Here is a 10,968-nt window from a genome sequence, read left to right as displayed (position 1 = left end):
ACGCAGCCCCCAAATGCCCTGGTACGACCGAGAGTGGAGAGTTTCCGTTCTCCTTCTCGAAATGCTCTCACATAGCCACGCGTAGATAGCCTCTACCAGGGAAGTCCTACTCACTGACTTCTCGTAGCGGGGGTGTTGTTTACGAAATTCAGAGGACTAAAAGCAAATGTCCGGTGCTTTAACCGGGTTGTTAGACACAGAGAGTCCACATAGGGGAGTTGGAAAACCCTGATTCCAAACCAATGGTGCACACGAGCTCTAGTATCCTGAGGGAACAAATGGCGTATGAACCAATCGTTGATCACCGGTTACCACGGAACTACATCTCCTTACGTTGCTCAACTGTCTTGTTGATTAGACCTTCTGGTCAAAGGCTTTAGATGTGGCCTCCTAAGAAAACCACCTGCTTCAGTTTGGGCACCTGGGCAGTGATCCAGCCTTTACACGAATCGAATGACGAAGTGTGGCGCATATCTATTTGTTGCCTCCTTGTATTAATGTTCATGTGTTTAAATAAATCAATAAAAAAACATTACGTTTAAACATTATAATAATATGTAGCATATCATATAGTATATTTCAAAAAAATAATAAGCGTAACAACGAACGTTTACAAAGACTAAATAACCTATTGGTTACTTTATACAATGTAAGGAATCTAGTCTAAATATCAATTGTTTGATATTCTCTGTTTACAATATGCGACATAAGTTGAAAGCTAATGAGTCAATAATAATGTTGTCGGTATTCATGTATTCATTATAACAAATGTAATTGAATATACATCGTGAAATAATGATTAAAGATTCAATAAAAGACATGAAATTAAAACAATGGAAAAAAACACATTTACATCTATACCCTTAATTTCTAGACTTTTTTGTAAGCCGCTAGTTTATATTAATATATTAATATTGTCTGGTGGATCACAATGAAGATATTTGTTATTTCTGACAAATTTATGAAAAAGTATTTATTCATAAGTAGAGCAGAATAACAACACAAAATTAGCTGTAATTATTGGCTAGACTATAATTTATAGACGAACCAATCAGGTATAAGATAACAGGTCTCGAATTTCGGCACGAAATTCACTCATCCATTTGACTAAATAGAGTTTTAGCATTATAGCTGAAGTCAGTTCATGACGAAAACCTTTAATTGAATTTCTAACCTTAACCGTCAACTTTAAATTATAATTATAATTCCTTACAATGGTTTATAACCCTCATTTGGTTCTAGTTATTTGGAGGTCACTCTCAAGGTGACTTTAGCATCGATCAAAAGTAGTCCATAAATTATAGTCTCATCAAAAAAGTCATCAGTTTGATGTTAACTGGATCTATTAAAGTCTTTTCTTAATATACAATATAATTTAAGTGATCTCAGTATCTTTAAAATGTAGAACATTGTTTACCTATGGATTTCACTTAATTAACATAATAGAAAATTTAGTTGGTTAATATGTTTTCACATAATCATCAGTGAACATTCACTCAATATATATATGTGATTTTGATACTGGATGTTATCATCATCATTCAAAATAAGCCAATAAATCTTCCAGATAGTTGAAATCTTCATGAAGATTCATTTATATTGAAGTTCTTAATTTATAACGAATTAATGTCGGCTGTGAAACGTTTGAGGGTAATAAAGTTATATAGATAGCCATATTGTCCGAATATGAAAATCTTGATTTGATCGATTAAATTTAACACATTTTATGCAATAGTTGAATAATTTAGTTTTAGTTCATATGGTATGTGATCACATTTGGGTCCCATTGTATTACGTAATGGGTTTTTTGTACTTTTTGGGTTTTTTTTTCAATTTTAAACACCTAACATAACATAGGGTATATAACTGCCAGTGAACATTATTGAGTTTAGCCAAAATATGTACGTATTAAGGTACTCAATCATGGATTTGAAATTGATAAATCAGTCTATGATCAAGTTTGTTATGATATTTTATTGCATTCATAGGTAAAAACAAGCAATGACATTCGATCATAGGTAAATGAAGAAGATACATTCTGAAATAAAAATATCTTATATATGATAAATATTCTTTCATTTAGATAGATATTGCTTTCAGTCTTAAATAATCATTCAAAGGATAATGTAAAAATTGTGTAAGATTATTATTTAAGGCTGACTTTCCTCTTATCTATGACTATTCGTTCAGTGTTTTATCCTCATGTTTGCAAAGTGCACAAAGGTCTAATGTTTGTTACATAATAGTGAAAATGTTCAGAGGAGCATAAGTTTCATTCATAATGGCGGTCAATAAACAGTTAAACAATACTGTGTTTGGGTTTGAATTGTAGATTTTGTAAATGGTAAGTTAGTAATGATAGCATACTACTTAAATGTTAGTAATATATGGTGATTTTCAAACCTCTTGACCAAAATTTAGTGATTAAAAGAGTGTAGCACTAAGCTTACATATTTGTTTGATGATGGATGAACAGGATTTTCGATACAATTCAAACCATGTTTTTGTTTAGAAATATGATCAAACATTTACCAATCAACATTTAAATAGATTACACTATCTCTTTTAGAAGTCATTACAAACTATTCTAGTATAACTAGAAACATGAATACGCTTAAACAATGTAGCTTTTCAAAAATAATTCCGAATTAGTGAAATTTCAGATTAGTTAAATTAAGTGTTTATATCAAACTCGATGAATAACAGGTGAAGCGTTAGATTTGAATTATTTTTTCTGTCAAGCAACATTGAAGTCAGGACTCTCAATACAAGATAGTTCCACTGTATAGAGCGGAAACTTGGAGAACTACTAAAGCTATCATCCAGAAAATACAAGTGTTTATTAATAGTAGTCTACACAAATACTTCGGATCCGTTGGTCAAACACTATCAACAACAACCTATTGTGGAACAGAACAAACCAAATTACAGCAGATGAAGAAGTCAGGAAGAAGCGCTGTAAGTGGTTAGGATACACATTGAAGAAAATACGCAACTGCGTCAAAAGACAAGACTTCACTTGGGATCCTCAAGGACAAAAATAGAAGAGGAAGACCAAAGAACACCGAAAAATGGAGACAAACATGAGAAGATTGAACCACAATTGAATAGAACTGGAAAGAAAGGTTCAAGACAGAGTGAGTGAGTTGGAGAATGCTTATCATAGGCGGTAACAGGAGTAAGTAAATAAAACAAAACTCGAAGTCTTAGGTTAATCCACCTTTTCCTTCATACTCCCTACTTATGTTTTACTTGTAATATTTCAGTATTATATTCAACTCAACAAAGAAAGGAAATATCTATTATATTGAATAAAATATTTCCTTTCACTTGACGATTAATTTTTCATATGATGGAGAAAGTGAAAAAAATAGAAGTATTCTTGACAATGGAGAAACACACACACACACACTATGTATTTTTATAGATGATAGAAACCAAGTATTGGTAACGAGAATAGTCAACAAAGAAATATAATTTTTCAAATCAATTTTTATTTTTTTACCGGAGGAAAACTAGTGAGAGAAAGTGATTTTTTTATAGAATTGCTTGAAACAAATACTCCCCCCATCCAAAAAAATAAAGAAAGAAAGAAATTGTTGGCGACGTACTTAATATTAAGGCTAATAAAAATTTTGTTTTGTTTTTCGCTTCAGGCATCTAACTTATTAGGGTATTGCATTTCGTTTTAAAAAGTTAGTGGGAATTTTCATAAAAATAAATTAGCGAGACTATGATTTGTGGATGAGCCAATCAGAAGCGTTTCAGGGGTTTCAAGGTCATGGCACCAATTTCAGTACCTGATATTCATGTACGATCGGTTCATAGTGGATTTTAGAGAAAATGGGAGACTATAATAAATGGGACCACTAGGAAGTTACTTTATTTGTGATTGTGGTAATCAAATGAATTGTGAACCTTGTGCAGACTACCGTGATGATGTTGTCTTTCGTTGTAATATGTGTTGGAGGAAGACATCTACTAGAATAGGATCAGTTCGCTCGATCTAGATTGAGACTAAGGCAAATTATGACAGTTGTCGCGTTCTGGATACTGAGAGCACGAATATCACTGTCTGCTACCGGATACTACGATATATACCGATGATTGGAGAGCATACAGATGGCTACATAAACTTGTTGATATGCATCGTTTCGTTGTCCACAAATGGCATTTTGTGGATCAAACAACCGGAGTGCACACAAAAGATACTGAAACTATGTGGTCGAGGCTGAATGAGTTTTTGTGACTTTCTCATGGCTCCAGAGATCACCTTTTATGGAGCCATATAGATGGTTTCCTCTGATGTATTCATTAGGATTTTAGAATCTCTGAAGCTCTTTCTAACCTTGACAAGTTTTTGAATCATCTAAAAGAAGCGTGTTCACTTTAATTCTTCGATTCTGTATAATATATTTTTACTCTATACTGTTTTCTATTTGGCTAATATTTCTGAAGGTCACATAAGATTCGTTCAAAGGTCGTCCATAAGTTATAGTCTCCCCGATAAATTCTATAAATTAGACGAAGAAAAGATAAGACTTTTAAATGATTCAGCTATAATTTTACTAATAAGATTAGAGCTGGAATACTTAACACATACCTCAAAATTATTTAATCTTTGTTCATAATATTTCGAACCTTGTTTCCAAACCCTTTATTATGATTTTCTATTCAAATTCAATATTCTAGAAAACATGATTACTGTAAGTGTAATTTATTGCATTAATTTCATGCTTCTGTTATTGAATCTGTGGGGATAGTCTTTTCTATTTTTAAAAGGTATTTACCGAAGTTTATTTTATCCATCATCTCTAGTATGTATCCGTCTAAGACTTTGTCTATGTAAATCCGGTTATGTTTTTCCCTTACTAAGTGAGACCTGAATGCTGCGTTTAAACTTAGAATTGTACTGATAAATTTGTAACACAGACTGAAGTTTTCTGTATGCTGTTTTTAAACTGCTGTAGGGAATTAAAAAAATTTTTCGATATCCCACATTAATGTGGGATCTCGGTCAGTTCATATAAATAGTCCATCCAGCATTCGTCACAACTGATGAGAACGTATATCCTTTCAAACTTTGAAAGCCATATTGCATTATTCAAACTTTGTTTTTACCTAGTTTGAAGTATATCAGAAATAAAAATACGAAAAATCATTTCATAAGTACCACTCAAGAATGGACAGTTTTAATGTATAATAACAAAGTTAGTATATTTTAGTGGCTTATCTTCGTTAATCAATCACCGTTATTATATAAATCTCAAAAGTGTTTGAAATCAAAAGGTAATAAGAAGCGGCAACTACAGTTTATTAGTGGATAGCACAGATCACAAGGATACAAACACATTGAGAGAGTTTGAAGCAGAGAGGCTAATGTGTGTGTGAGAGCGAATACAGATGTGAATTTATAGTCAAACGGAATCAATGCGCAACTACTAGACAAGCCAAACGCTAATATTAGGATTCGCGTACATATACACATAGGAAATAGAATGATTCATCAAGCGATAGTTAAGCTATCAACATTTTAGCGAGAGCGAAATATGTCATGTGATCAAGAGTACGTGTTTATAGAGACAAGATAGTGATCATAATAATGCAAAGAAACGGACCTTCACTTCCACAGTAATCATTCACTGTTCTCCTTCTATTTCCTTTAATATTAACCTCCTTCCACTAGATATTTCACTTTCGATTGATAATATATACTACTTATATCTGTCGACATTAGTAGCACACATCACCCTTCCATATGAATTTTGAAATGGTGATCTTTTATTTAGTGTTTTAGTTTCGACAGTAATTTATGCTTATAACTTTCCTATAAATTACGAATACATTGGTTCATATTTGTTAAATTACCACACATTTAACAAAATATACATTAAGTTTTCGATATGAATATCTTCGATGATTCATAGATTATGACTGATTGACAAAATAAATTATGACTATCATTCGATATTATTCCAGTCATAAATTGTATATTGTAAGCTGGATATAACTGATTCATTAATGATGCTGTTAAACTTTTCTTGTGACAATTGGGATTATTCCTAATGAATTACGTGATAGTGTGATGTGAGCTCATTATATTCACCTAAGTGGTATATAATGATGGTCAGACATAGAATGTATTTCAGTGGAAAATCGATAGGGGAAGAACGGGAACGATAAGCAATTGGTATGAAAATGCAGGAACAATGAAATCTGAGACGATAGACTGATATTTAAAAAAAAACAGTCATGTTTGAGACAATTGATTGATATTTTGGAAATTAACTATTTACTATATGGTTCTCAGATTTTAGTGAGATGTTCTGTAATTTTGTGCTCAAATACATGCGATTGTCCTTACTTGTGTTCTTTTTCATTACAATAGTTGTGTCACTCTCATAGAATGATCAATAATGGCTAAAATGTAACTATTCATTGAACAGCTTCACTTTGCGTTGATCGGCTAGTAACATATATCATTCACTTTACCTACCTAAATACTTTAGAATTTATTATTAAATGATGGAATGTTATTATAATCTTATGGGCTTTTATTATTATTATTCCTTGTGTGATTGTAAACAGATGTTACCATTAAGTTTAATTACATTTTGAAATTGAGTTACTAATTGGTTTGTTTTAAAGGTAAAACTATTTGTCATAATATCTATTAGATGTCACAATAACGTGGATAGGACTGACGTAATACCTTGAATTAAGTGTATCATATAAAAACAAAGTAGTAAATTAAATTCTAATTTACACAGTCATTTTTCCATAAGGTTAACATTTTGATTTAAAAGAAGAACCATTTAATGAGGTGAATGTTTTAATCTTGAAGCTTTCATTATGTTTCTAGGCGATATCAACAGCACATAATTTAAAAAAAGGAGCATTTATTCATGATATCGTCTAAAAAGATATTAAAAGTTTCATAAGTAAACAATCCATTTCGGAGAATATAACATTTCCATAATCTTTATCCTTAGAGATGATAATCCTCTATAATGTCAAATGGATAACAAACATTTCAACAATATTCATGAATGGTATAACTGTAAAAAAAGTAGATAAAATGATCTCTTAACTATATCCAATATATTGGAAACTTAGGAAATACAATAGAAGTTATAAATAAGAGATCATGGTGTTTTTCAATTATTGAAACAAATAATACTGAATTCTTTCAAAAGTTATTAAGTTAAATGTAAAAAGGAAATGAATTAAGTGAAATAGTAATGATTTTAATCATTATCCTGAAGAAGTTCAGACAAGTTTGTTGGACGAAACGTTGGAATTATTTAAATTTCAATGGCTGTGATCATTTTTCTATACTCGGTGCCCAATTATTGTTGTTAAACTATTCGTTCTAATCTTGACGAATATTTGTATAAAATAATGATAATCATGATGTGTTTAAGAAGGGTATATAGTTAGACAGAATAGATTCTGTTATTAAAGCTAAATTTTGTAATCTATCTCTTTATATATGAAAATACGTAACATCCATTAACACATGATTATACAAATAAAACACAAGAAAAGATGTTGTAATTAACTTATTAGATAACTGTTCTTGAAATATATCTCAGTTCTTTGAATATCGAATGTGATTGAATCCCATTTGTGATATCATGAATGTTCACAGCTAAAGAGTTCCATACTAGGATGAAAAACAACTGTTCAGTGTTTCCAGGTATCTAATATTAGTCTAACATCGGTCGATTCATGATATCAACCAAAAAAAGATAATTTCATTTAAGAGTTTATGGTCTTGAAGTAAAACATGTAAGTGACGATAATAATTATTTCTGACATTTTGCAAACAATATTCAATTTTAATGGTTGAGATCATGAGTCAATTGAATTTAGACAATCATGAGCCCCTAAATGCCCTGGTATGGCCGAGAGTGAGGACGGCCAGCTCGCTCTCTCTCCAGATGCTTTCAAGTGGCCACGCGCATATAATCACTACCAGGGAAGTCCCACTTACTGCCTTCTCGCGGTATTATTGTTGTTTACGAAATTAAGAGGACGAAAAGCTAATGTCTGGCATTTTACTCGGATTGGTGGACACGGATGATCCATCCAGGGGAGTTGAAAAACCCTGATTCCAAACCAATGGTGTACATGTACTCCACGATCCTAAGGAAGCAAATGACATATGAACTAATTGTTGATCACCGGCTACCCTGGGGCTGCATGTACTGACGTTGCTCCACTACCTTGTGGATTAGACCATCTGGTCAAAAGCTATGGTTTGGCCTACTACGAAAACCACCTACTTCGGTTTGAACATCGGGCAGCATCCCAGCTCTCACACAAATTGGATGATTTATGTTGCGCATATTAATTTGATGCCTCCTTGTATCAATGTTTATGTTTTTATATAAATAATAAATAAATAATAGACCACCATGGAAAACCTGATAGCACTAGACAACTTTTCCATGGTGGTCCAACTTCAATTAACTCATGATTTCAATTATTAAAATCACTATAATATCTACAAACTCCTTTTGATAATATTCAGTTTGTGAGTTAATAATATATCTGTTATATTTGATTGTCGTTGATTGCTGTGCCGGAAAAACGCTGGTCACTTATACTCGGAACGAGGGACCTCGGCAATTCCCGCGATGAGAAAGTAAGAACACAAGACTGGTATAAGTGAATATACATTAGTCCCAAAACACTATGACGACGACGAATCAAAATAGTCTAAAATACACTGGTTTATATATTGATTGTACACCCATTTTGATTAATAATTATGATTAAATCACATACTCAGTTATAACAAATCACTTACTATGCATAGTTCATGTCAACTGAATACAAGAATATCGTATATTATACAGAAGAAAATATAATACTGGGAAAACCAACCGAAATACTACACCGAAATAATCCTCATGTTGAATTAGAAGGGAAGTAATGTTGAACAAAACTCATAATGAGTAAATCAATCAAAAATTGACTTTTCTTTCCATTATATCAATATCTCTACTATCTAAGTCAATCACTCATTTTAATCTTTTGTTTTTTGTTTGTTTCATCATTTTAGATTTTCAAAGTTTAATGTTTCTACATAACATGATGAACTCTTTCTAAACCATATTCTTAAAGGAAAACAGCGACGACAACAATAACAACGACGAAAGTAACAACAATAATAATCATAATAACAACAATCATTATTCATGTCTTTAATGACAGCTGATTTATCAAATCAAATTCCAACTGTATTAATAATGTTAGGTATTATTTGTTTAATTGGAATATTTGGTAATACACTTGTAATTATTGTATATTCATTAAAACAAGATCGTTTAACAGCTACATTATTTATACTTATATTAGCTATATCAGATTTTTTAGCATGTATTACATTGATACCTGGTACAATGATTATAGAATATGTTGAATGGAATATTGATTCAACATTTTTATGTAAATTTTATTATTTTATAAATAATACTTTTATACCATTCAGTAGTTTATTAATTAGTTGTATAGCATTTGATAGATATTTTTGTTTATGTCATCCATTTAAAAATATTTTAACAAGAGAACGAGCTAAACGTGTCATTTTAATATTGATTTTTATATGTATTATATTAGGATTTAGTTCAACATTTACTGTTAGAGTTGAACAAGTTCATTTTGATACAAATATAATCAATAATAATGATAATAATAATAATAATCGTCATAGCAACAAAACTATAGATTATAATTCAACTATCAAATTTGATTATTCATTTAATTCATATTATAAAAGTGAAAAATTTGAATGTACAGAAATATTAAAATTAAATCATACAATGATAGAAACAGTTCTATATCAGATTGTACAAAAAAGTCAAACATGCAGTTATATTTTATGCATTCTCTGCGTCGTTACACTTTATATATTGATTTATCGTTCAGTATCAAAAGTAAGTTTAATCTTTTGTTTGTTTGTCTGTTTTTTTCATTTTGATAATATCATCTTTTGCTTACTTTATGAATGGTGTTTACCGTTGGGTTTTATTGAGGTTTTTCTTTGAAAAAATGAAGATGATTGGAAATTAGTCATTTGCTATGTTCAGTTTGACTATTTCATAACAGATAACATTAATGTTTAGCTTAAGTGGTTTAATTTAAGTGCATTTATGATCAGGTTAAACATGTGCTGGTTTAAATGAGTTATACAGGGTTACTAGTAAATTGTGGGTAATTATTAACAGATAATCCTAAATTATTATCGTCGTAGTTTATAAACAACACTGTGAGAGTCTTGACATAATATGACTTTTATACGAACTTAATAAAATCAGTTCTGTCTTTCCACGGTGTGGGTAACCTGCAAGTGATAACCGTCCTCATACCTCTAACAGCACTCAAGACCACTGTATTCATAATCAACCTCCCTAATTAACTACTTTTATGAATCCGGTGTCCATCTTATTGTGTTAATGAGGTATGGCAACTTGAACCGATGCATATATGTGCCTGGTCCTACGTTGTAGCTGACTGACTGTCTTTTTATGAAATACCTGAAACAAAAAATTCGACAGTTTTCATCGGTTCATTTAATAAGATAATGAAGTCGTATTGTAGGAGATGGTAATTAATTTTTGTGTTCACATCAATAACATAATTTTCAGATAATTTTTGAATGCAAAACCTAACAATCATTATTTTTGTATATTGGCAAACTGTGTTCACACTTCAAATCCATAGGACAGACGTTAAGTTTTTTCACATTCAATCATGAAGTTGCAAACTAATCAATTTATGATGATCAAGATGAAGTGTTGAAATACAACAGATGATTTAAATACAATGTTGTGAAATCATGAATATCTACTGAAGAGCCTAAGTTCTCGCTGGTAACATGATAACTGCGAAAAGAAAATTCATGAAGATCAAGCGTTGAATACGACAGCTGATTTAAATACGATATTACAAAGTCATGTG

At 31.1% G+C, this 10,968-nt stretch overlaps 1 protein-coding gene across 1 annotated transcript in view; it reads left to right on the top strand.

The window, feature by feature from the left end:
- MS3_00006885 (uncharacterized protein) overlaps positions 1 to 10,968 on the top strand; it is a 36,798-nt gene that overhangs the window by 1,824 nt on the left and 24,006 nt on the right. Inside the window, exon 2 of the mRNA XM_012939013.2 lies at positions 9,071 to 9,944. Within this exon, the coding sequence (XP_012794467.2) occupies positions 9,207 to 9,944 (738 nt within the window). The 5' untranslated portion in view covers positions 9,071 to 9,206. The remainder of the gene's footprint in view (positions 1 to 9,070; positions 9,945 to 10,968) is intronic.

This window comes from Schistosoma haematobium, chromosome 2, assembly GCF_000699445.3.
Source record: "Schistosoma haematobium chromosome 2, whole genome shotgun sequence".
NCBI classification, from domain to species: Eukaryota; Metazoa; Platyhelminthes; class Trematoda; order Strigeidida; family Schistosomatidae; genus Schistosoma; species Schistosoma haematobium.
Note: the sequence above shows the minus strand (reverse complement) of the source record. Positions and strands in the feature narration are given on the sequence as shown.